The sequence below is a fragment of the Cryptotermes secundus genome, unplaced genomic scaffold, assembly GCF_002891405.2.
Source record: "Cryptotermes secundus unplaced genomic scaffold, Csec_1.0 scaffold209, whole genome shotgun sequence".
NCBI lineage: Eukaryota > Metazoa > Arthropoda > Insecta > Blattodea > Kalotermitidae > Cryptotermes > Cryptotermes secundus.
The window spans coordinates 522,619-550,018 of NW_019727789.1; the positions used below are offsets into that span (position 1 = coordinate 522,619).

General features: G+C 42.8%; 2 protein-coding genes across 4 annotated transcripts in view; both read right to left on the bottom strand.

Moving 5' to 3' along the window:
- Nucleotides 1-27,400, bottom strand: part of LOC111864996 (sestrin homolog) — a 600,436-nt gene that overhangs the window by 452,128 nt on the left and 120,908 nt on the right. The gene's annotated exons all lie outside the window — the stretch shown is intronic.
- LOC111864997 overlaps nucleotides 5,364-27,400 on the bottom strand; it is a 28,273-nt gene continuing 6,236 nt past the window's right edge. Inside the window, exons 1-2 of one of the 2 annotated variants that reach the window (XM_023852671.2) lie at nucleotides 21,543-21,925; nucleotides 5,364-6,889 (exon numbers count right to left, since the gene is read on the bottom strand). In XM_023852671.2, the coding sequence (XP_023708439.1) occupies nucleotides 5,489-6,817 (1,329 nt within the window). In that variant the 5' untranslated portion in view covers nucleotides 6,818-6,889; nucleotides 21,543-21,925 and the 3' untranslated portion in view covers nucleotides 5,364-5,488. Of the gene's footprint in view, nucleotides 6,890-21,542; nucleotides 21,926-27,400 lie in introns of those variants that run through there. The other variant, XM_023852669.2, reaches the window with a different exon arrangement.

A 27,400-nucleotide genomic window follows, 5' to 3' on the forward strand; every position in this document is an offset into this window, starting at 1 on the left:
TATTGTCCGATCGAGGCTACATAAGGAGCAGCGAAGGCTATTCACAGTCAGTTGTACTGTAACAGTCGCCGAGTCGAGTTGTACTGAGTTGTACTGTGACAGCCGCCGAGTCGAGAGGTAGAGTCAGCCAGTCAGTTGTATTCTGGCATTTGGAGTGTACTAATTGTGATACTGCAGATAGCAGTACTCGTACATCTGTAAGTTGAGTGATTGTATGAGCGAGTGTGAAATAAAATTCGCTACATCAAATACATCGAGAAGTTATTTGTCGCGATATACGCCCGATACGCGACAATAGCTTCAAAACCTTGTTCCTTACATCAAGGCATTCTCCTATGCATAATGTTGGCACATAAAAATACCAAACGAGTAAAAATATATCTTACAAGATCCCATTTATATACTGGAATACCCAATTAATGTTACACATGGAAACAACCTGAAGAGTTAAAAGTGGGCAGCTTTTGAGACCATACTGAATAAGAGTCTAAATTTTTGCCGATAGAGCGGTGTTTCTTAAAGTTCCGGCGCACGCACGGACCACTCAGCTACCGTAACATTCCCCTTGGCCATAAAGAGCATGCAGTAATGCATTTTTCTTGGAATAGGAGAAAAAATACAGAGTTGCTACAAACCCCCTTTTTCTATCCACCAATTTAAAGTAAATTTGTAAAAAAATACTTTTTTTTTCGCAATTTTAAAATCTAAATTATTTTATTTATTACGTGTCACGTAACACTGTAAGGCCTCTATAATACTACGGACCATGATGTGATGGACCCGCCACTGACTACCTGTGAGAAACACGGGCTTGTGACGCCCTGTTCTACGGCAGACCGTGTGGAGGCTTGGGTGGGCTTCTTGTGCGTCCGTGAAATTTCTGCGACAATTATCGACCTTACTGCCTAACATTATGGTGAAATCTGAAATATGAAAACGTCTTAAATTATTGCTCTCATATTTTGAAGCACTGAAGGTAAGCACAACATCCAGACTCTGGGGCCCACCCAGCCTCTTATCAAATGAATAACGGGGGCTCTTTCCTCAGGGATAAAGCGGCTGGGACGTGAAGATAACCATTCACCTCCGTCTAGTGCCGAGATCAATGATGGTGGAACTATATCTCCACTCCGCTATTAATCTTCATGGCGTAGTGCTAAACTAAGCACGCAAACTTAGACCCAAATTCATTGCAAAGGTAAAGCTAAACTTCTTCCGCTTCTTAATTAATTAAGCATCAGGCTATGGCAAATGGGGGCGTGGAGGTATAGCTGCATTATTCTTTACCTTGGCAATAGATGTAAGCGAGTGGTCAGCTTCACGCTCCGGGCCGCTTTACCCGCGCCCATTCGATGGGAAGCTGGGCGAGCCTCAGAGCCGGTCTGGACACTGTGACCCTGCCGGGAATAGAAACCCGGCCGTTCATCCCGCAGTCCGTTTCTATACCGACTGAGTTATCTGTGAAATAACTGAACTGCAAAGTACGTATGAAATTTGTTCGACATCAACCAAAATCAAACTCGTTCCAAAAATCTTCTAGTTTAGGCTTCCATTGTTGAAGTTCATCGAAATCCTTCTGTAATTGAAGTCGGAAGGAGAGGCAGGGTCTATCCACAATATATTAATTTTTGGTTTGTATCTGGGGAAAAGAAGGTATATGAACGCACATTTAGCAATTAACTCTGCAAATACCTTTCGCGGTTATATCCATACTACCGGCGGTAGCGTAGCTGGTTGTGGAACTAGGCTACAAGTCGGAAGGTCGCGGGTTCGGGTCCCTAGCCGCACTATGGCCCTGGGGTCGACTCAGCCTCTAACAGAAATGAGTACCAGTGATCTTCCTGGGGGTTAAAGGGCGGCCGGCGCGTAAGGCTGACAACCTTACCGCCATCTGTGAGCCGATTATCTAGAAAATGTGGGAGCCTCGACGTCTCACAGCCCTATGGGCCTTCACGGCCTGTTACAGGGATAGCTTTACCTTTTTCTTTTTACCGATAAAAAGAGGGCAACAGAACGATACTGGGATGTGACACCATGTTGTATGGGGACGTTTATGGACGTTTCAGAGGAACATGCTACCTCCATCTTCAGGGTAGATGACTACACGGTGTTACCCTTCATAGTCAATGCCCTTAGATCCTTGAATGCCATAAACTGAGATTTTATATAGGTCCTACATCTCACTGTCACGTTATGAAGTCATAGTTTCGTTGAACATACTTGTTTTGAAAATCACACGGTCATGATACCTTAAGGACAACACGATGACAATTACTGCCTACACTTACTGACTAATGGGGAAACAAGTGCCTATCACAGTGGCCACGTGGTGTAAGGCATGAAAAGTCTTCGCCGTTCGAGCACTGGGACCCTGGGTTTGAATCCCACTGGAGCCATGGATGTCTATGCGCAATTATTCTGTTTGTGTTGTTCTATGTGTAGGTAGCGGCCTTGCGATGGGCTGATCCCCCTTCCAAGGAGTCCTACCGACTGTGTGTAGACCAAGAAACTGAAAAGCGGCCAACGTCCACAGAGCCATAGCTTAACATACGGACGGACGGATGGATGGATGGACGGATGGATGCATGCATAGATATTTTACATATATAATAGATAGATGGATAGACAGATGGGGAAACAAGTGGGGAATTAGTGGAAAGACAGCAAGGACATACTGAAGCATCTGAACAGTGAAACCTAAGGCACATAAATAACAAGATTAATGAAGCGTTACGGGTGGCAGACATGTTAACATTTCGGACTACGTTCCAAATAAATTCAAGTAAGTCTGTCTGTCTGTCTGTCTGTCAGTTACATAAAAAGTTAATGACTGGAATACGAAATTGCAGTGCAGCATGATAACATGAATGCCAGGGGACGCGCCGTTACCAACACTTACCTTCGCAACTGGTCAGCTTGGCAACTCGGCCGGAGCTGTGAAGCAGCACACAATACGAACGTGCACAGTTTGCAAGCAGAAGAATCAGTTTCTTTTTAGAGACTCGGCGGTAGGCACCCGACTTGAATTTTAACCCTTTGACACCTGAAGTCCATCTAAATAAAGCTGTACAATTCGCGGCTCGCGGGCCGGATACGGTTCGCCATTTGGTGTCGTATCCAAATATAATTAGAGTGATAAAGTGAAGGAGAATGAGATGGGTAGGACGTGTAGCACTCATAGGAGAAGAGCGGAATTAGTATAGGGTTTTGGTGAGAAAGAACTAAAATGTCGCCTAGGAGGGCCTTGATGTAGGTTGAAGGATAATAGTAAGATGGATCTTAGAGAGACAAGATGGTGTGGTATGGTCTGGATTGGTGTGGTTCAGAATAGGGATCAGTGGAGTGCTCGTGTGAGGTTTCATAAAATGTTGGGAAATTCTTGGGTGGCTGAGAGATTGGTGGCTTAGGGACTCGGCTCCATGAAGTTAGTTAGTGGCCTGCAAGTGTATCACATTTCCCAGCATATGTGCTAATGCATTCTTGCAAAAAAAACTTCATGGAAAGGACTAATTTTTGCATAAAACATTAAAACAGATTAAATTTTATTAAAAGTTTATGAACCTCGAGTCCATATATATATTCGTGTGCTTATGTTTCATGGCTCTGATCACTGCAGGGGCGTTATCTGTATCAGTAAATTCGGGAAAATATGTTCTTTATATGTGGCCCTGGACCAACTGAATTTAGACAGCTCTGACCTCAGTAATTCTTAACAAATCAGTTACTCGTTCAGAGGGAATATGAAGTCAAATCACTGAATCCTCTTTAGCGAAATAATTATAATTTATTTCGAGAATCAACACACAATCTGTGAGCAAAATGTGGAGTTTATGAATAAAACTTACGTGGTATATGTATCAACCATTAAGCTCTGAAGATCTAATAAGTTAATATACCAAAACTTAAGCTCAAATATAATGTATTGGTATCAAGTGAACGCACCTGTCTTAGGTTAGAATAGAACCGGCATCTCAAAATCAACTTGTACAGAGGGCCACCTCAGCTCTATAAATAATAGTCCATGGCCGCACTTCAAAATGGAAATATAGATTAGATTTTGATACAAGGAAATTTAATTCTATTTATTATTTAGGAATAATTTCAATATAATTACCTAAAGTCACATATCTTACAGTTTTAAAAAGCAAGAGAATGCCATTTTTGACAAGTATCAAACAGCTTTTCAATATGTAAAAAGAGAGATTAGACAAGAAATTATATTAGAAATAGCAAAACATTGAATTTCCTGCAGCCTGCTGATTTATGTCTGCGTGAAACTTCTTGTCTTCTGGTCTGTTGGAAAATTGTCTTTACAAAAAATATTTCTACTAACATTTTAATATCAATTAGCTCTAAAAGTTGAGGGGCCGCACTATGTGGCTATGGGGGCCGCATGTTTGACACGGCTGGACTAGAGCCTGAACTTTCTAATTCCAAAAAAGGCAGTGAATTTTCTTGTCAGCTTCCAGCAAAGGAGTCTACTTCCCATACTAAGATCTGAGGTTTTCACGGCGGTGACTATGAAGAATGTCGTCTTCTGGGATGTAGAGCAGTGTAGATATTGTGCAAACCGACGTTTCGGAGGAACGTATCGCCTCCATCTTCAGGGTATAAAATTCCGCGGGCGAGGAACCAGCGTGAGCAGGTGGCTGCAGTCTGCTCACGTTGGTTCCTCGCTGGCAGATTTTTATACCCTGAAGATGGAGGCGATACGTTCCTCCGAAACGTCGGTTTATACAATATTTACACGGCGCTACATCCCAGTAAACGGCATTCTTCATACTTTCCACAGAATTACAAAATCCATACCTCACTAAACATTATCAATATAACAATGAACCTGAACATACGTGTTCCATAAGATGCAGACACATTCTTCAATAGCCGAGAGACGACTAGAGATTCTCAAGAAAGTCTGCTTAATGGAGTTAAGGATTAGGAAGAACAGATGAGTTTCAACGAAGGTATGGTAATATCAAAGGAGCCGGGGTAGCGCAGTTGGTATAGCGACTGGCTAAGAGCTGGACGACCGAGAGGTTGGAGTTCGAGTCCCGGTAGGATCTAGAATTTTCACTTTTCCATGTCCAGACCGGCTCTGGAGTCCACCCAACCTCCTATACATTGGGTACCGGGGGTAAAGCGGCCGGAGCGAGAAGCTGATCACTCACCTCCAACTAGTACCGAGGTAAAGAAAATGCGGATCTATACATCCACTTCCCATACGCCTTCATGGCGTAGTGCTTAGTTAAGCACAGGGACAACTTTACCTTTATGGTAATATCAAACAGCTGTCACAAGCATAATACATCCAGTGATGTTTGTAAAGCAGCCTGAAGATAACAGAAGATTATACACCATTTCACTTTGCGTGTACCAACTTATATTAGTCTGATAATAAATACAGAATAAGGAATGTGACTTCAACATTGACAACAATTATAATACAATTTCTTGCAATCACTGTCTTACATATTCTGGTGTCAAGGAATCAAATTACTTGCAGCGAATCCAACAGCCAGCGGTAGGAAGCCATCACAATCATTGCAAGAATTGCAACACCACCTATAACAGCTGCTGACCCTAGAGATGAGGGCTCATCAAAAGTCAGAGAGTCAGAAATACTGTATCCGCCTGTCTCTTGAACCTCAAATTCGCTGTCGTCATCATTATCATCGTACATATCATCGTCATCTCCTTCGGATAAATCTTCAGCTTCACTACTTCGAGATTCGAACTCGCGTACTTCAATGTGGTAACGAAATTTTACACGACTGCTGGGATCAACGCCGTTCAACGTTGAAGAATCTCTTCGCCAGTAGAGGTGGCCTGATTCACGTCGATCCAGTTTCCAGCCAGGATAGACGGAGTGTGTCAGATGTGGTGATTGGTTGTCAGGCTCCATACTGGCGAGGTATGAAACTATTCCTGAGCACTGGGATTGATTGGGTGAACACTCAAAGGCAGTTTCCTTTTTCACATCTGGATCATCTGGCGCTGTATCATGTCCAGTCGAACTTGTCACGTCTTCTGAAATTAATAATTCATCCTCGTTTGATGAGTTGATCTGAGACATGTCTGGCATATTCTTCGAATATACAGTTCCAGATTTATTCACAGGATAAGAATCTGGCAATTTCTTCACGTCTGACCCTTCCAACAAGTTTCTCACAAGACTGGTGTCTCCAAAATTATCTGTTAGGTTTGTCAACTGGTTTGTCGTTTGTGACAAATTTCTGGTATGGGTGGGAACACTTGAAACAGGCTGGGACGTCTGCTTCGAGTCTGTAGGTGCCAGACCAATTGGTGTCACTGTATCTGATGATGCTGTGGAAGGAGAAGGCTGGTCAATTCCATTCAAAGCCTGGAGTGTGTTTTGCAGACTCAGCGCTTCAAGTTTATTTGATGAAATGTCTGAACTGTGCAAATCAAGCGATTCGCTGTGTAAATGTGTGTCATATGACGTGCTATAAGAAGAATCTAGGGATGTCACGCTAGTATCTGAATCTCTAAGGCAGATCACTTCATGTCCGTTCCGACAACTTGACTCTGTGCCGTTCAAGTTCACACCTTCCGTTGTCCTAAGGATACTATCCAAGCTGCAATTATCTACAGTTCCATTGTAAAGTAGTGCTTCTTTAGGCTGGATTTCGATTAATTCTTCAATCAAACAGCCACAGTTATCTATGGTAGGCCCTTCCGCCTTCAGCTGGAGTGTTATACAACTATTAATTTTCTCTGTGGGTCTTTGATGGTGGTTAGACATTGCCTCAGAGCCGGGCCGGCTCAGATGCGTCAACAGCTCGTCCTTTGCCGACATCTTTACTCATTAAGACGACAATTAATTTCTCTCTTAAGGATGGAATTACCAATGATGCTCTTGAGCTGTAACCTGAAAAATGAAACACAATCATGAGAGTCGCAATTATCTGCAGCCTTCTCTGGGTCAGCTGACCTTACATAACTGGATAGGAATTCTCAATGCAATTACAATTACCATACCATAACCTTAAGAATAAAACTACATAAAGACTACTGTAAGAAAATGACTCGCTTATTTATATGCCATTATGAACTTCACTGAGTAACTACTTTCAGCTGTAATGCAACGTCCATTTTACGACTTACTGATAATTAAAACAGTGACGTAATAAGTACAGTACAATACAAAGTCAGTGTACCCTGCAGCTAGCATGAACATGAGGGGAATCACGACAGAAAGGTGGACTTCGATTTCTGGTGCTCTACATATACGTGTACACTTTGTGTCTGTGTGTCCGCTACTAGAAGCCCATTATTCCATCTCTCTCTACCTCTGTCTCTCTATCTCTATCGATAATTAAGGTTATCGCTCTCTGCCATGCAAAAGACTAATTTCATCGCAAAATTTTAATATACGAATGAACACAAAGTCCATTTTCAATATCTATCAGAAATGTAAAGTCTAAACAGTAAACGGTATGTGGGTGTTGGGTCAGCCGATACACTGATATTTCTCGTGACTTTACATACAGACTCAAGCTGACAGCAGCGATAATGTCACGTGAGGGAGTGACTACAGACGGGGTTTGGATTGGTAATTGGATTCACTGAAGGCTTACAGATCGTAATTACAAGTAATTACGTAAATGCTATCGCTAATTCATACATTCCGCAGTTCAATACAGCACGTAATACGTCTTCTCAATTTGCTGTACCTTCACCAGTCGTTGGTCGGTAACGGCTTTCAATGGAGCACATTCACCTTACTCTGGGTTCCTAACTATCCCCGTGCCTCAGCTACCAGCTTCTAACAGCAACACCTCACAACGACTAAACTGCAGCAGTCCTCAGACTGACTGACTGCTCACCAACCAACTCACTTCACTCCACTGTATTCAACTGGACTGCACTCATTCGCTGAACAGAACACGGTCTGTCGTCATACAGCCTCGGAACGGACCCCCAAAGAACGCTGACTGCAACACGCCTTCTATTGTTGCGTGACGTCACCGCGGACGTAATCTCCTATTGCGTGTGTAAGAGCTGTTACCTAGCAACGGGACTACATAGTACAATATCTTAAAATATGCAACAATATTTTCCTCCAAACTTAATTCCAGGCAACTCCAGAATCATCCTCCAATCCAATTCCATGGTAAATTATGCCTGCAGTTCATACAACATCGTTAAACAACCTATACGGTACATACTTCTAATGGCGATTGATCTTTAATATTTGTTATCAATATGAGATTTAATTAAGATTTAATGTTTAGAGAGTGGGTATTTTTAAAAAAACTGACTAACAAACCACTTTTCATTACAGAGTCGCAAGTCAATTGCTGACGTTAGAAGAGGCAAAATATTTTTACGTTGAAAATTTAAAAATAAAATCTTTATTGTAATGTTGCCACAGACACTTCAGGCGGGAATTTAAATCCGTCAAATCTTCTTGTTACACGCTTCTTCATTATGTAACAGGTACATCTAGTTACTCGAATAAAATAAACCAGCATACACATGTGTAAATATACATACTGTAACCTGTAAACTTCTCAGTCAAAGTCACATTGCGACTGACGGACGGTCGGTCAGTCAGTCAGTAAGTCTTGGTGTCGAGCCCCAGATATTTATTACTGTTTGGCACTTACGGTCCTGTTTTTGTGGGGCGCCCTCTCTGACGAGAGGACGGGTCTGCCAGTACAGTCTTTCTCGGGTCTGAGTCCCTTGGAACTCGCGACAATATTTTACTGCCTCCGATTTGAGACTTCCTCGTAGAAGTGTTTGGTTACATCCGTTGTTAACGCAACGAACAATCCGTTGCCACGGATATTCCTACGCAACGGTCTGTTGGCATTCAATTCGTAGCCGTGGAACTCAACAATTTCTATGTATTCGTTGTCGCTGAAGTATGCGTTCATGTTGAAGCCGTTGCGCAGCAATTGACGTCATATATCACGTGACAATACATATCTTTTCTAGCACTAAAAAAGTCGGGACCTACTAATATCTTCTGCATTGAATATTGTCAAGTGTTAGGGTTGTTGCGTTACTTATAAGACGGGGTTTAGATTGGATTTATTGCGCGTAATATTCACAACTCAGGACTATAGCTAATACAGCGCTATCGCTGGTCTACACACTTTACAGTTCACCATTCCACAGGCACTAGGGTTCTCAGTTTTCACTAGTCGTATCCTGGCAACGGGTTCATAATAGTCTCACTGTCACTTCAATGCACACATGAAGTCTTCTTGTTACAGTCTAATCTGTATTTTCTTGCCCTTTCTTCTCAATCATCTTAGACTGTCATCACCACAGCTCGACCCATTCTTGACAGCAACTCCCTCATATGAACTCTTCTTCAACTGAACTATCTCACCTTCTGACAACTAACTCGACTCTATGCTGTTCTCTCAACTACTGAACACTTCTTTATAACCACTTTGCACGGACAACGCAGAAAACAGCCTCTACTGTTAAGGAGGCGTGTTTACTTATCAGTTACCTAGCAAAGGACGCCATACTGTTGCGCCCTTTTTTCTTTGGAATGTGTTTACCGAGCCGTTGCCTAGGAATGGGTGTACACGTCACAATATGTCACATTTACATGTAACCTCCATTCTCATCTCGATAAATTATAAAAGAATTTCCAGTGGCTTATTAATTGAGATACAATGTTACTTACATTTTTTTTAAACCCGGCATGCACCATGCTATACCGCGATTTCAATCATGTATACCGAAAAACACCGGATACAGAATTTCTGAAGTACGATTTGTCTGAATATGGTATGTCTAATTGATGTCAGTCAATTCAGCCGTCAGCCATTTGGAGTTACGTGCTACTAACCATTTAGGTATTCTTCTATCACAATACACGCATTTTAGTATGGCCGTCTTATCTCTACTCGTTTATTTCCATGAAGGTTTATGGTGACATTGACGTGATCCTGAGCAGTTTTTATAGAAATGTAGATCAATATTGGATCCTACCTGTACAAAGCAACACAAGAATTTGTATGTACGCAGACTGAGCTGTCCACCCCCACCACCGAACTTCTATTACACGCTAGTGGAGGTCAATATTACTAGCTCAAGAACAGACATGCATGTTTTACAGCTTTAGAAGAGAGCCACCAGAATAACAAACAACTCCGTTTTCTGTGTTTCACCAACAGGGCACTAAGAAAAGAAATCCATAGAGGAAAATCTTTCTTCAAAAGTCGAAAGAAGCTCTGATAAAGAAACTGTTAGTCTCATAGCATTTCATTTCGTGTTGAAATTTCGAGATCAAGACCCAGAGACCGGTTTATCCTGTGATTTTCCTCAGTCCCTCCGGAATTGATAGTCAACCTCCGAAACGTCAGTTGATTTTCAACGGACTACACAGCATAATATCCCAGAAGATATAACTCTTCGAAACACAGCTATGGGAAGCTGTTTGACTAAACTGACTGTATGGTACAAGGTTTTCTTTGGGTAGTCAGAGGTTATTAATTTAGTAAAGTACGGCCGTATTCATATAATCTGCCAAAGAAACCCTCAGCTATTACAATCCAGTTCACATCCTCATACTGGCACGTGTAGTGACGACACCCGGGGTTTGGATTGCTAACTTGATTTACTGGGTACTTGTAACAGTTTCGAGAAGTAGTGGGTATGGAACGGGGTCCACTCAGCCTCGTGACGATAACTGAGGAGCTACTTGAATGGAAAAGTAGCGGCTCCGGTCTAGAAAACCGAGATTTACAGCCATGGGAATCCGTTGCGCTGTCCACGCGACACCTATCCACAAAAGTTGGCACTAACTTCGCCGACAAGCGGCGGTCGCTATAGTTCGCTTGCGGACTAAAGGCCACAGAGTTTTGTAACAGTTTCACGGATCGACACATTTTACAGTCAGAGTCAGAGCTACTGTCACGTGTAGGGGGTACGCGTGACGAAATGACGGGTTCTAGTTCGGATGATTGATTATTGACAGCTTGGTTACACCCACTCTCTGAATTACACTCAAGATACACAGCGCTATCGCTGATTTACATACACCTTGTATTCCACTGTACCGTCGCACACATAAAGTCACACTTCAAATCTTCACAGGTCACGCGTTCGGTTCTTCTTCTTCCCGCAACTGACTGACTTCTGCTCTGCCGAATACTCCAAATACTCGTACTCAATCCTCAATACTACTCGTAACTGCTCTTACTCGATACTGAATTCTGGCTGAATCCAAGTCCAAGTCACACTGCGAATGACGGTCGGTCGGTCAGTCAGTCAATCAGTCAGTATTGGTGCTGAGCTCCATCTGGGGCTCATGACCAGATATTTATTACTGTTTGGCATTTACGGTCTTGTTTTTGTGGGACGCCCTCTCTGACGAGAGGACGGGTCTGCCTTTCGTATATGCTCCTGGCCCTTGCCAGTGCAGTCTTTCTCGGGTCTGAGTCCCTTGGGACTCGAGACCATATTTTACTGTCTCAGATTTGAGACTTCCCTTTTCGTCGCCTCTTACGACTCGCAGGGTCACGGTGGAGGTATTGGACCCCACCTCCACACGAACATACTGGCTGGCTCCACTCACTGGCTGAATAATGTTTGCTGCTCCTTATATATGCTTGGCACGGACTACATAGAAAACAAATTGCTGCTTGGTAACAGATATTAGGTATTGTTGTCAGGCGTGTTTACCGAGCGTCGCGCAGCAACGGGATGAGTGGGGGTATATGACGTCACTCGCACTTCCTATTGTGCCATCCAAGCGTTCACAGAGTTGTCGCCTAGCAACGTGCCGATACAATCCGCAACTCTCACGTTGCGAGCGTGCCCCGAGGCCTCTGTGGCTCAACAGTTCCTGCGTAGAGCCAATACGCCACAAGTCTGGTGGTTTACCGCCAATCAGTTCGCCTTGGCGACAAGCCCCTCGAGGCCAGTAAACATTTGTTTTCATAGTCCTTATGTAACAGCCTCTCGTGAGAGAGGATGGGGGTCTGTCGTTTACAATTGCTGCTGGCCCTCGCCAGCGTAGTCATTCTCAGGTCCAAATTCCGTAGTCTCATGACCACATTTTACTGACAGCTTCACGCCCCTGCTCCTTTACCTCCGGTACCCATTCGATAGCAGGTTGGGTGGGCACTAGAGCTGCCAGTCTGGAAGTTGTAGAGTAGAGAAAAATCTCTTGCCCTGCCGGGAATCGAGCCTAGGCTATCCAGCCCGTAGCCCGTCGCTTTACCGACTGAGCGCCAATGTAATAGCCACAACACACGTCATTATAGTGTAACATAATATCAGTTTTAACTTTATGGGAGGTTTATGTCTCCGTTTTATATATGTGATTTGTAGTTTTCTTTCAATGAAGTACAACCCCCACCGACGATGGTACTGTAAGATCGAAACATGTCAGGGTTAAAACAACACGTAGTCAACATAAGCAATAAACAAGATGTACTTAGATGGTAACTTGGCCGCGCCATAGCTCAGGCGGTTAGGCGCCGGGTTTCAGATCATGTGGGATTTGTGGTGGATAAAGTGGCATTAGGGCAGGTTTCCTCAGAGTACGTCAGATTCCCCTGCCAATTTCGATTCCAACGACGTACCAGGTGGAGTCAGTCTTACCTCACCCCAAGTAAAAAAAAACTGGAAAGTAACTTGCGTGTTAATTTTATGAGAGTAGGGACTAACTAAATTCTACAGTGGATTCTTTCATAACCGCTGAGGCCATGTCTGCAAAGGTAAATCACGTGATTATTTACTGCGCCACCCAATTGGCCTGCCTCCAGGTCTTTCAATATTAGAAGTGATGAGTGAGAGAACATTGGAAGGTGACAAAAGAATTGTCTTTTGAAGAACATTACAGATTACAAGACGAACAAGAATGCTTGTGGAAATCTGGTAGGGCACAGAGAGACAGAGAGAGAGAGATGTTGACAGTGGTCAATGTTACATGACTGAAGTATACGTAGTTTCCATAACGCACTCGTTTGAGACTTTACATACATCCATCGGCCTTGAAGTTCATTTATAGCAAACACATACGCATTATTAAATATACAGAATCTACGGGTGAGAAGTCAACCACATCGTACACAATCAGAAATCATATCGCCTTGAATTTACTTGCAATCACACACACCGACAGTTGTTTAAAAATTTTAATGAGATCCATACTTTATGTATGCATACATGTTTTATCCTGTTAGCTCCAATATAGGGGGAGTTCTTTATTTAAATTAATTTACTCGTGCTACATACCCTGCCCACCTCGTCCTCCTTGATTTGATCATTCTAAGTATACTTGGAGAAGAGTACAAGTTATGAAGCTCCTCATTATGCAGTTTTCTCCAACCTCCTGTCACTTCATCCCTTTTCGGTCCAAATATTCATAGCCGGTTTAGAGGGAAAAGCAATTTTGTGTCGAGCTGGAATATTCACATTCACCGGGCATTGGTCTCTAATATGGATAACCTCTTAAATACCAGACATGAACATAATACGTCCAGCATCTAAAGTGCTGAGAGTAAAATGGAAACGCAGGCTTTCCTATAGACAGCCTACAAAACCCATCCTACCTCTGTTCGCCTTATCGGAACAGATATGACATTCACTCTGCTACAGCTCACACAGTTGATAACGCCGCATGTTCATTATACAGCAATATACTTGCAACCAAAAGATAAGAGACTTTACATTTATGTCCAGGCACAACCAGTGCTGGAAATTGGGATATAGTCCATCTGCTTAGTTCCAGCCAGTCGTAATTATGCTTTCCAGCAACGATACATGTGCAAAATCAAATTCACGAGCCTGTCATATCGGTCGGTCAAAATGATGGCCTTCGCCAGCACAGCCATTCTTGATTTCTGTTCTCTCATACATAGGTACGTCTTTCGAAATGGATCCTCCTCTTTCCACGGCGATGACGCACGAAATGATCCAGTATTTGATCTATTAATAAAATTTTTATACAAAACATACAAAAAGAAAGAACAACATTAGGTCTGGCAACTTCTTCAACAAGAACTGTGATGTTGTTGATTACACAACGGCACATATCCGCAGTTATCTCGTTGCAGGCCTGAACGATTAGTGCTCCCAGTTCCATTATCGTTCGCGGCTATTTCGAAAAAAGAAACTTTTCCTTAAAGAATCCCCCAAAGAAAGCAGTCACATAGGTTTAAATCAGAACTGTTCGAGGGCTAGTTCTGTCCACGTGCGAAACTATCAGGAAATCGGTTTGAGATCACACAAGAGTCGAAAATGTCATGCAGAAAGTTCAGAACAACATTCACTGTGTGCGGCCTGGCTCCATCCTGCTGTAACGGCAAACCTGTAGCAAGAAGGCGAGGCACAAAAGCGTTGCATAACATGCTTAAATAGCGCTCACTGTTCACTGTCTCTTCAAAGAAAATTGGCCCTAACGTCCATGACTTGAGATTGCGACCCATATTGATGTCCAAAACCGCGCATTTTGTTTATTAACCATACCATTCGAGCGCAAGTGTGCCTCATCAGAGAACAAAACATTGTTGAACGATACCTCGTTATTCTGAGCCCATTCAGCAAACACCAGTCTGTGATGTTTGTTTTCAGCTGTAAGTTCAGGCAACACTGTTGTCATTTTGTAAGGATACAAATCCAAATCACTATTTAATATTCGTTGCACCGACTGTCTGTATATCCCTAGTTGTGCTGGAGCCTTCCTTGTTGATTTACTGGGAATTCTTTGCAGCGACACTCTGACAGCATCAATGTTCTCCGGAGAATGCACGGACGATGGCCGGCGAGGTTTCCTCTCCAACACTGAACCATCATTATTAAATTGGTTATAAACTTTATGAATTGGTTTGAATGAAGGTGCCCATCGCGTTTGAAACTTGGCACGAAATCGCCTCTGTGTGACCACAACACCTCTTGTTTCAGTAAAGATCAACGCTGCTTTTACGCGTTGTTCTAGTCTTCCTTTATCAGCCATCTTGTGTAAACTGGCGCATGAGCAGGAACAGCGCGACACTAGCGCGCTCGGGAACAGTAATAATTAATCGGTACAAAACATCGTTCATTGCATGACTGAAAAATTAATGCTAAATCACACACTGGATCATTTCGTGCGCTTACTCTGTGTGTATGCGCTCCGTTTGCTGCGCCGTAGTTTCAGCAGGAGTATATCGGTGCTGCCACGGCGTCCAGGTTACTGTGGACTTTGTACGCCTTTTGTCACTGCACGATAGTTAGTTGGTTGAGGCACTATGCTACAAGCCGGAAGGTCGCGGGATCGAATCCCGATGAGGTGGATTTTTTCAATTGACCCAATTCTTCCAGCCTCACTATGGCCCTAGGGTCGACTCAGCCTCTAAAAGAAAGAAGTACCAGGAATATTCTTGGGGGTGAAGGGCGCCTGGCGCGCAAGGCTGACAATTACAGCCATCTATGAGCCGACTGTCTAGAAAATGTGGGAACATCTATATCTCACAAGCCTACGGGCCTCCACGGCCTGTTACAGGGATAGCTTTACTTTCTTTCTATTACACTGAGTAACATTTACACACGATATACATTTTCTATCAATGTAGGCTTGCGCAGCAGTTTATGCCTTAACTTATGCAACTACTCTGAAACTGGAGTTAGCTGAACCGGTCGTAGGCCTGACCACCGCCAAGTTTAAGCCTCTCATGCTTCCTATGTCTGGCTTCCCATTGCCAAGTACCACGTACGTAGGTATTTTTTTTTATTGCTAGTGGGGTGGGACTAGGTCCCTTGTACTGTGGCCACCTCGGGCCTATTGTACCAGCCCCAGATGATAGGTGAGGGTGATTGTGGAGCAATTGGTGGAATGAAGAGTGGCAGGGGAAACCGAAGTACTCGGAGAAAACCTGCCCCAGCGCCATTTTGTCTACCACAAATCCCACTTGACCAGACCCGGGATCGACCCCGGGCCGCCTCGGTGGGAAGCCAGCTATGGCGCGGCCTACGTCCGTAGGTAAGTCAATAAGTAAGTTACAGATGGATACAGAACTTAAACAAATATGAGTACTGATTTGAAAAATGCTTTATTTCTCAACACAATCTCCCTGTACACTAAGGCACTTGTCCCATCGTTTCACAAGCCCCTGAAAACCAGCAGCATAAAATTCTTTGGGCTGCTGTCGGAACCAGGCGTGTTCACACGGCATGGCCCACCTCATAACGCATGACAGGTTAGGTTTTCACGAAGTCTGTGCACGATGGGTGCCGCGCATGCTGATCCCACAACACACAATGCAAAGAATGGGTCTGACGTTACAGCATCTCAATCGCTACTACGATGAAGGACACAATATGATAGCCCGAATTGTCACAGGTGATGAGGCTTGCTCCAAGCAACTTCCATTTGTTCGGCCCTCTTAAACATAATCTTTCGGCTGAACATTTTCCCGACGATGAAGCTGCAGAGAGGGAAGTCACTGCCTGGTTCCGACAGCAGCCCAAAGAATTTTATGCTGCTGGTTTTCAGGGGCTTGTGAAACGATAGGACAAGTGCCTCAGTGTACAGGGAGATTGTGTTGAGAAATAAAACCATTTTTCAATTCAGTACTCTTATTTGTTTAAGTTCTATATCCATTTGTAACTTACTTATTGACTTACCCTCGTACATTTGGATTTGCATGGTTGTGGATTACTTCTGCCTGTGTCCTGCATAATTTAGTTATGCAGACATACACGTAAGGTATTTTGAAAGCCACGTGCAATTCGCTGACTGGTGTGCAACTGTCAAGAATTCCAAGAGCGCGGAATACTCTGTTCTGCAGGCGCTGTAATTTCAAGAGGTGAGCGGCCGTCGCATGCTCCCAGGTGGGACAGGCGTAACTTACCTAATCAGAGCTTTGTAACGCGTAAGTATAATATTTGTACTTAAACGCCCAGTTTTGTATAGGGAATACGTTCTTACGTACGTCAGAGTCAGAGTTACTTTACGACTGGCAGATACAGTCGAGACGGAATTGAGTGCCAGCCAGCGATACAGAGTGGTAGCCAGACCCGGCTAGAAGTCAATGGCCAGAAGTTGCGACCATGAGAACTCACGAGACAGTCGCCAGCCAGAGAGGACGGGAGCCGTTGAACACGAATGCTGAGGAATCTACATTGTTGTGGGATCTGTTAACAGGCGACGACTAATGAAGACACAGCACACCGATAAGACTTCGGCGTGTGACACAGTGGATTGTAAAGGGCGTGAATTAACGATAGTGCTATAATTCGTTGTAGTCGCATGTTGTAATAGTGCAATAAATCCAGTTACCAATCGAAACCCCGTCTATAGGCACTAAGCACGTGACAATATATATATATATATATTTATATATTAGGGCACAACAAATGTGGCGCATATTCAGAATAACTAACTAACCCTTGCTCTCGTCGAAGAGAAGGCCCCAGTTATGAACACATACATGGTCTTGGAGCAAAAATTTGGTCATGGATCCCAACGATGCCCGAAACCAAGAACGACTGTGCTGGCGAGGACCAGTAGCAATATACTGATATGCTATGCAGTTATATAAAATATTAAATTAACGTAGTTCAAAAGAAAACGTTTTCTTGTGCCACTGTCGGACGTGAATCGCCTTGTGGATTTAGATCTTGCAACGGGTACAGTTTGACCTACCCCTGAATTTAATTTCTAGTTCTCAGCGGTCTAACGCAATGCCGACTTTACACGAATCTCCAAGGAATGTAATCGATTTTCTAAAAAAAAACGGCCTTTACAAATAACTCGTACATAATCTCAGTGAGAAATGTAACCTTTGCTTGAAATATTTTTGATATTGTGTATATGTGAGGCGCTGTGTAGTGCCGTATGAATGCTGTAACTGACTTGGCAACAACAGATCTGCTACCTGCAAGACATGAAGACCATTCTTAATGACGTATGCAAATCGTACGTGAATGCACAGGTACTCCAACTGACCACACTTTCTACTCTTGCTTCTAGTATGAACTACGTCTGAACCTGGGCACATCTACAGATTACTTACTTACTTACTTACTTACTTACTTACTCATGGAGCTGAGCCCTTCTGGAGGAGCCGCCAATTCTGCAGCTACTCAAGAATTTTCCAGCATTTTATGGAACCCGAAGGTTCGTTACCGTGATCACAAGAGCCCTCCACTGGTCCCTATCCTGAGCTAGATCAATCCAATCCATACCATCCCACCCTATCTCTCTTAAGATCCATTTTAATACTGTCCACCCACCTAAGCCTTGGTCTTCCAAGTGGTCTCTTTCCTTCTGGCTTTCCCACCAATATCCTACACGCATTCCTCGTCTCTCCCATTCGTGCTACATGCCATGCCCACCTCATCCTCCTTAACTTGATCATTCTAATTATACTTGGAGAAGAGTATAAGTTATGAAGCTCCTAATTATGTAGTTTCGATGGTGTCTCTACTTTGACGTAGTGGAGGGGCTTGCGTGGTCAAATGACTCTGAGAGCTATGTCGGCGGTAGCATAGCTACTGGTAAAGCCACCCATGCCGGACAGGTCGAAGGGGATGACCCAGACTAAAAGAGAGACCCTGGTCCTCCAGGTTGGGGGGACCTCTCACCGTAAAAAAAAATAGAAATGGCTCGAAACCTGGAATCAAGCCTCGGAAACCTCAACAGAATGGAAGACGACAATTGGCAAAGAATACACTACTCTTTAGGTACAGGGAATGTGAAAACCCTCAATAAACCGGGTGCCATGAAATCGGTACTAGAACAGATAGATACGTACAATATGAAAATCACAGCCATACAGGAAATTAGACGACTGGGTAAAGGAATCATGGACTTAAAGAAACATACTATATGTTACAGTGGTAAAGCAGAAGGCAATAGGGAATTTGGTGTAGCCTTTGTAAAAGAACGAGAATTTAAAAGCGCAATAATAGACTTTAAACCAATAAGTGAAAGAATTTGCACTCTGAGAATTAGAACGAAATTTTTCAATATGACGTTGATGAACGTGCACGCACCTACAGAAAAAAAAAGCAGAGGAGGTCAAAGACTAGTTCTATCAACAAATGGAAGAGACATATGATTCAATACAAAGTAATGACATAAAGGTTACTTTAGGGGAGGCGAATGGAACGTTTCGGATTATTTTTCTCGCTGATTTGTATGGGTGTGAAACTTTGTCTCTTACTGTAAGAAAACAATATGGATTGAAGGTACCGATAATTATATTTGGACTTAACAATAGAACGAATAAAAATTATGTAAAAGTTGTCCTTATACTTGTCTAATTAAGCACTGCGCCACGAAGGCGTATGGGGGAGTTGATGTATAGATCCACATTTTCTTGACCTCGGCACTAGCTGGAGGTGAGTGGTCAGCTTGATGCTCCTGCCGCTTTACCCCCGGGGAAAGAGCCCCCAGAACCCATTGAATAGGAGGCTGGGTGGGCCCCAGAGGAGTCTGGACGACGTGGAGAAGAGAAAATTCTTGCCCCCACTGGGATTCGAACTCCGACCCCTTGGTCGTCCAGCCCGTAGCCAGCCCCTATCCCGACTCTTAACGGAGAATGTGTGAAGATGCATAATTTCTACTCTTCGCCAAATAATGGAGGACGAGACTGGAGAGGCATATAGCACGCACGGAAGAACTGAGAAATGGACACAAAATTTTAGATTGAAATCCTGAAGAGAAGAGAATTGTGGTAGGCTCTTGTGCAAAAGTTAATGAACTTCTTGGTTCCATAAAAGGCGGGAAATTTCTTAACCACATGAGTGACTATAAGCTTTTCAAAAAGGACTATTCCAGGGAGTTAATACGTCAGGTATCAACCTTGGGGAATTCACACTATCACTTCAACAAATTACAAAACGCAATCCTTACGTAACACAAAAATCGCACAGTAGTCGAAGTGCTTGGTAAGGCCGTAAGTCGACATTGTATAATCTTAACAGAGAGTCGTTAAATAATCTGCTTAAAAACATCGCAAGACTTGAGTGATCGGGACATGAATGCAAGACGCCAAGGGGTGATCCGTGTCCATGATTCCCAACCTATTTCTGACAGTCAGTAAATTTATCGCAAACAATCTCTGGAAATCCAACCATAACTAAATAGCTGCTTGATATTAGTAACAATCCTGGTCGTGACCCATTGTTCGGAACCATATATGAATGCATACAATTACATGTCCTGGGAAGAACTATACGCCTACTTTCCTTTCATACTACACGGGTCGCACAGAAAACGACGCGTCCAATAATTCTTCTATTGTTGCGTGTATTTGTTGCCGTGGGAACGTTCTTTCCGAACCGTTGCATAGCAACGATTGGGCTATACAGAAAAGGACCCACAGACTCCGTTTTGATGCGACATGGACCGCACAGAAAACGACGGATCTAATAATTCTTCTATTGTTGCGTGTATTCGTTACAGTGGGAACGTGTTTGCCGAGCCTTTGCCTATCAACGATAGGAGGTATACACATAGAGGCACACAGACTAATGTGATTGAGTTATGAAGTATGCAGATGAAATGGGCTCAGGTGCTATGATATATACAAGTCTCATAAAGACTGGGTCAGGCATTCATAGGCGGGGATTCACAGACAGCATGAAACTGGCACAAGCCTGATTTAATTTTTTTTCAAAATAAGGAAAATAGGCTAAAAATGACGCCAGGTTGGTATCCAGTTGCAGGACATTGATACTGAGTTCCGTGAACAATCGCTCTTTCTCCTGGGGAGCACGTCCTTGTTTCCTAAATATTATTAATAACGGGAAGACTCAAGCTAAATGGCGTTACAAAAGTAATTACTTGTATTGCCAAAATTTGTGTTTTCAAACAACCTCGCCATGTACAATTCAAAATATACTGGATAGGAATTGCTTATTCGGCTATATAACATGGACATAACGCATCTCTCAGTAACTGTGAACCATTCTAAACGGCTACAGTAGGAACTTGAGGCGGCAACAACACTAAAGCCTTAGACACTGCACAATTTAAAAACACACTGGTGATAAAACCAATACAACTAGATAAATTAATCTGATATGGCGACAGACTACGGTCGAATTTACAAATTTTACGTGAAATGTTTTGAGCCTTTACGGATACCAATATGGCGTCAGTGCGAACAGATGAGGTTGTCAATTTGGTGACTACGAAATTTATTTTCTTCTGGGATGATACCGTGTAGTCTGATAGACGTTTGCTGATGTTTCGGAGGAACGTACTGCCTCCACCTTCAGGTTAGAAGAGTAGGGTTTGATCTAATTTACTCTTGTATCATCCAGATGGGAAAACTCGTTACTAGATCGGGTTAAATTCTATAAAATTATTTAATTACTAACAGGATATTCTAACAGTTCTTGTATTTTTTTCAATCATCTCAAACTAATTCTACGCTAATGCCTCTAACAGGACTATTGCACCGTCATCACACGTCATACGACTCACAATCGTCATCAAATCTATCACTATCCTAAACGTCACGGATCAGTACAGAAGTATTAATGCCACGATCAGTGAAAATCGACCGTAATTACACAACTTTAACTGATAATAGTGGTACTTAAAGAAAACTCACCTTTTATTGGGTCATGTGCGAATTACGGGCTATACAGCGGATTATCAGAGCATTCACACACAACACTAGTTGCTTTCTACTCACATAACCACTAACACAGGCTTATTAAAGAACAATTTAGTCCCATATCACAGATCCGCCACGTTTCTCTTTGCCAGAGCTTAAAGAATTTAGAAGCCACAGAGAACAGTTGCAGTTAAGAATTACAACTGAACATGACTGGAGGAGAGACAGGCTGGTTGGTCGGTCAGTCAACCAATACTTGCCAGCGGCCCGACAACTCCTCCTCACTGCTGTTACCGGCTGTTACTTCCATCGAGAAAACAAAAAGAGAATAAACAGTCACCTCTACACCATAAAGCAAACCTAAACAGGTTAATCTTCATTTCGACATGAGCCACTCACGTTAAGCACTAACATAACTGCGGAATATATATAAAGCATGCAGACGAACATACGGCCTACGTATTCAAGGAGGCTAGCCTGAAGGAAGCAGCATGACCTTCACGAGCGCTGGTATTCACAGTGCCTTAAGTCAGAAACCTATAATATGAATCTTCAGCAATGCCTGAACCTCAAATCTTGATTCAATACAAAACTGCAAATGGATACTAGTAATATTTGCACTAGCTAAAATATCTGTGACATCCAGCCCGAACAAGTATGGCCTCCGAACAGGTCCAATTCGGTGTATAAACACAATGCCGAAATCTATCTTGTCAATAAATTGAAAGCCCATTTGGGGGACGCATGAGATGAATATGAAGGATTCAACTAGCCCAACAGGGCCAGGGTCCACTGACTGCGTCTTGTGAATATATTAAAGACACTTTGGATTCCAAAGCAGCTGAATAGCCATCAAAGAAAGACCCTCAGGCTGGAGATGAGGAGATGCTGATTATATACATGTCGAAACATAGGTATGCATACAGAGTAGGTAGGTAGATGCTAGGTAGGCAGAAGGCGGATAGATAGGACAGAGGGGTAAGCATACAGACAGAATAAAGACCGGACAGATAGAGAGAGAGACAGAATATAGATGGTATATAGATAATTAGAGAGATACTTATAAATATACAATTAGTAGATATAAATACAGACAGACAGACAGCCGGCTCAGTGATAGTTTCCACACATAAATGGCTTCAGTCTTTGCAAAGAAGCCCTGCTGATACTCCAGTCGGGTAAAAGCCTACACACGTCACCGCTACCCTAATCTGCTGAGTAGTAAGGCGATTATGTGAGAAATGAAGAAGTGTTAATTAGAGTCAGTGAGCAGAGGAATATCCTACATGAAATAAGAAAACGGAAGGCTAATTGGATTGGTCATGTTTTACGCAGAAACTGCCTTCTAAAANGTCACCGCTACCCTAATCTGCTGAGTAGTAAGGCAGAGCATGAGTGCGAACGGCCTATTACAGGGAGCTACTGGTGTATTTTGATAGAGATTCTATATCATCAAACGTTTAGCTCAAATATATTTTTACAAAGAGAAATAAAGGTAATGTAACGTTTTCCCTCTACTTAACTAATTAAGCAATATGCCAAAAAGGCGTATGGGGGAATGGATGTATAGATCCATATTTTCTTGACCTCAGCACTAGTTGGGAGTGGTCAGCTTCACGAACCGGCTGCTTTACCCCTGGGAAAAGAGCCCCCGGTAACCACTGGATAGGAGGCTGGGTGGGACCAGAGCCGGTGTGGACGACGTGGAGAAGATAAAATTCTTGACCCTACCGGGACTCGAACTCCGACCACCTCTTTCGTGCAGCCCGTAGGCAGTCGATATACCGACTATGACTGTGATTGTATTATTTTCCAACTTACTTTCATTTCTCAAGAAGAAAAGTGGAATTCTGACACTGCCACGCTCCTGTGTGTGCTAACAACAGAAACCGTCCAGTCACTGCATTTACTGTCTTTTGCAATAGAAACAAAGTTCATGAGATCAACGTACGAGAAGTTCCCGCCACTGTACTTTGTAAGACCATGGCCCAGTATAAAATGTAAACCATTTAAACTTTGTACTTTACACTTGGCAGAAAATTTAACCGCGCATTTCATTATGAAGTGAAATATGTTTACAGAACACTTAAGATGTTTGAAATGCGAATAGTAACAACGAGGAAGTACTAATAATTTTACCTCTGAATTATGGTATTAAATAAAACTGATGTAGACAGCAAATGAATACATTCCTATGAACGTTAACGTTGAGAGTCGTTATATAGACTTCAGAGGACAGCAGAAATATCCGGGATGGTCTCCAAATTTGTAACTCTGTGTTATTTCATGTTATTTGGTTGGTAACAAATATTAGTGCTAGTAAAGTGTTAGCCAGAAGGAAAGAGACCACTGAGAAAACCAAGGCGTAGGTGGGGGACAATATTAAAACGGATCTTAGAGAGATAGGACGGGATGGATTGGACTGGTCTGGCTCAGGATAGGAACCAGTGAGGGCTCTTGTGAACACGGTAATGAACCTACGGGTTCCATAAAATGCTGGGAAATTCTTGAGTAGCTGCAGAAATGGCGGCTCCTCAAGAAGGGCTCAGCTCCATGAGTAGTAAGTATTATTTTTTTATTGCTAGTGGGGTGGGACTAAGTCTCTCGTACTGCGGCCACTTCTGGCCTACTGTATCAGCCCCAGATGATAGGTGAGGGTGATTGTGGAGCAATTGGTGGAATGAAGATTGCCAGGGGAAACCTTGGGGGTAAATGGCAGCCGGCGCGTAAGGCTGACAACCTTAGTGCCATCTGCGAGCCGACTGTCTAGACAAAATGTGGGAGCCTCGACGTCTCACAACCCTATTGGCCTTCATGGCCTGTTACAGGGATAGCTTTACCTTTTTTAATACGCTTAAACTGAGAATGAAGGGGCGAGTGCCCAGTTACGAAACACTTCGGGCTTCTAAACATAGTAGCACCTACTTAATGAACTGTAATTGATATTTGCAATATACTGCGACTGACGGTCAGGCAGTCAGTCAGTCTTGGTGTCGATATTACTGTTTGACAGTTACGGTGTTATTTTTGTTTGACGCCCTCTCTGACGATAGGACGAGTCTGTCTTTGTATATGCTCCTGACCCTTGTCAGCGGTCTTCCTCGCGTCCGAGTCCCTTGGGACTCGCGACCGTATTTTGCTGTCTCAGATTTGAGACTTTCCTTTCGTCGCCTCCTACGACTCGCAGGGTCATGGTGGATGTATTCGAGCTCGCCTCCACACGGGTTCCTGTATATTCTTGCTCCAGTTGTCTTCCTTATAACCAAGCTACAATATGAAACACGCACAGGACAAATTGGGAAATGCATACAGCGTTACAGCAGGAAAATCTCAAGGGATGAGGCAAACTGAGATACACAGTTATATTAATGCAACAAAATATTAAAGTGTAACTTAAAAAATAGGATGTTGAGGGTATAAGAAATTCAACTGGCTCAGGATGTGCCAAGTGGGACTCGAGAGTAATACAATTCCATTACATGCTCCGTAAAACGTGTGGAATTTCTTGACCAGATGAGCGACTACTGGCCATTCAAGAAGGACCGTCTTCCATGGAGGGAAAAGTTATGGCTCCTGTGAAAGAAACATAGGATGTTTGACAGAACCCTGACAAGTTGCCCTGAAGCTGTACCTGGCTTGCAACCGTGTGCCTGACTGTAAATAATACAAGCACAATATTACGAAACTTTGGATATCACTCGACAAACTGGAAATATAGTAAAACAACTGGAAAAAGTTGTTCGACATCCTGTTAATCATGAAACAAAGCCATGATTCGGAGGAAACAGCAAGTTTAATTAAAAACGTATCGTTCTTTGGAGTAGCATATCGCATGGCCCTACCTTTTTCTCCCGTCTGTTACTTTTGAACTCATGAATCCTTGGGAGTAAAGTAATTAAATTTTGTAGATCTTGTTATGAACAAGAAGTTCTGAAAATAGACGTTATGATACACGTTTCCATTTAAATACTTTAATCTACATGAAAAGATTACATGAAAAACAAATTAATAATTATATAACTCTGATATACTTCTGCGCATAACGTCTGCAGACATAGATTCTTTCTGCATGAAAGTTGCCAGACCTAACCTCAGAATTTTATTCCATCACTCTGTTTGTAATTTTTAACATATGAACTAAAACAAACAGAACTTGTACGTACATTTATATCTCCATACCAAATTTCACGTTTTTAATTGCAATGAGTCAGCAGTTACTGCAATAATTCAGAAAATTATTCACGAATTTGCACCCCGCCATGTTCCTATTTTACATTCGACGAGGTCATAACAAAAGATGCATGTCGATCTGAAGCATTTCCACCACAAAACATTCGGGTGGCCGCCATGCTGGAATTTAGAAATAAGAAACTGCTATTATCAGTCTTTTCTTGTACGCGGTGGTTTAGTCTCATCCCTGTATCGGCATCAAGGAATACGCGAGGCCTTAAAATGAAGCAATGAAAAGAGCAACATCAGAGAGAAAGAGAGAGAAAGCTGCCATATCATCCAATGACATTATACACATACTAAATTTCATGAAAATCGATCATGCGTTTCAAAATGGGGGGGGGGACAGAGAACAATAATATAAACCTACTTTTAAAAAGTTCTGAACCATCTATGCCAGTTGTTAATCGATTACTCGGTTGAACGTAGACTAAATTACATTGGTTATTTGCGACTGTCAACATAAATAAACCCCAAACTTAAAAATTGAGTTTTAGCTTGACAATGACACTTCCTGCGCACCAGATGTCACTTTGCTTTTAGATAAATGGTGAAAAGCAAAAATAAATTAATCATTTGAAGGAGACAATTCCAACGAAAGCCGATCGCAGTGACCGCGCGGTCTAAGGCATGAAATGTCTTCCCCCGCTTGAACATTGGGATCGTGGGTTCGAATCCACTCATGGCATGGACGTCTCTCTGCGTTCAGTCTGTTTGTGTTGTCATGTGTAGGTAGCGGCCTTGCAACGGACTGATCCCCCGTCCAAGGAGTCCTGCCGACTGTCTTAAGATTAAGAAACAGAATTGAAATGAATCGTTTCACGGACGCCCTGTTCCATGTGGAAGCAACAGGAATAGAGCTAAATTAGACAGTGTGACCGTACGTCCCTCACTTAAAATTGTTTAACAGCGGCTATAACATTCCACTTATCGATTTTACCTGAATGAGAAGCGCCCGCTGCGAGATGCCAACCCGGGACCGTCTAGTTTAAATTCAAACTAGTCCTCCTTAGGCTTATGGCTCCACCACTGTCAGCAGCAACGTCAGTAGACTTTAGAAGTTACCTTCAGTTACAGGGAGGTATTTTGGGAAAACCCGTCCTTGCTTTTATTCTGAGTCTCCCAGGAGGAATGTTATATAGACAGATGGATGGGTAGATTGATCGAAAGATAGTAGGATAGATAGACGAATGTATAGATACATGGATGGATTGATAAACAGGTAGATAAAGAGATGAATATACAGATAAATAGAGAGATAGAGGGATAAATAGGTAGATTCCAATGAATACCAGTTAGGTTCATAATCTAACGTTAAGTCATTTAACAGGTACTGTGTCTATTTGTGGCTTAGTTAACGATGTTTCTAGTAGCTAGACCACACAGCGTCGAATATATTGAAAGAATGAATAATGATTTCGAAAGGATTTGGAAGGAGTAGATCGTGGGTTAATCAAAATACCATTCCGGAATTTGCCTGGGGAAACTTCGGAAAACAAGGATAGCCGAAGTCCCGGCCGAGAATCGAACAGAGAACATTCAGCATACGAGTTAAGAACGCTACCGTTACGCAAACGTGTTCTGTTCAGATATTGTGTCACTTTATCACACATACAATCTGT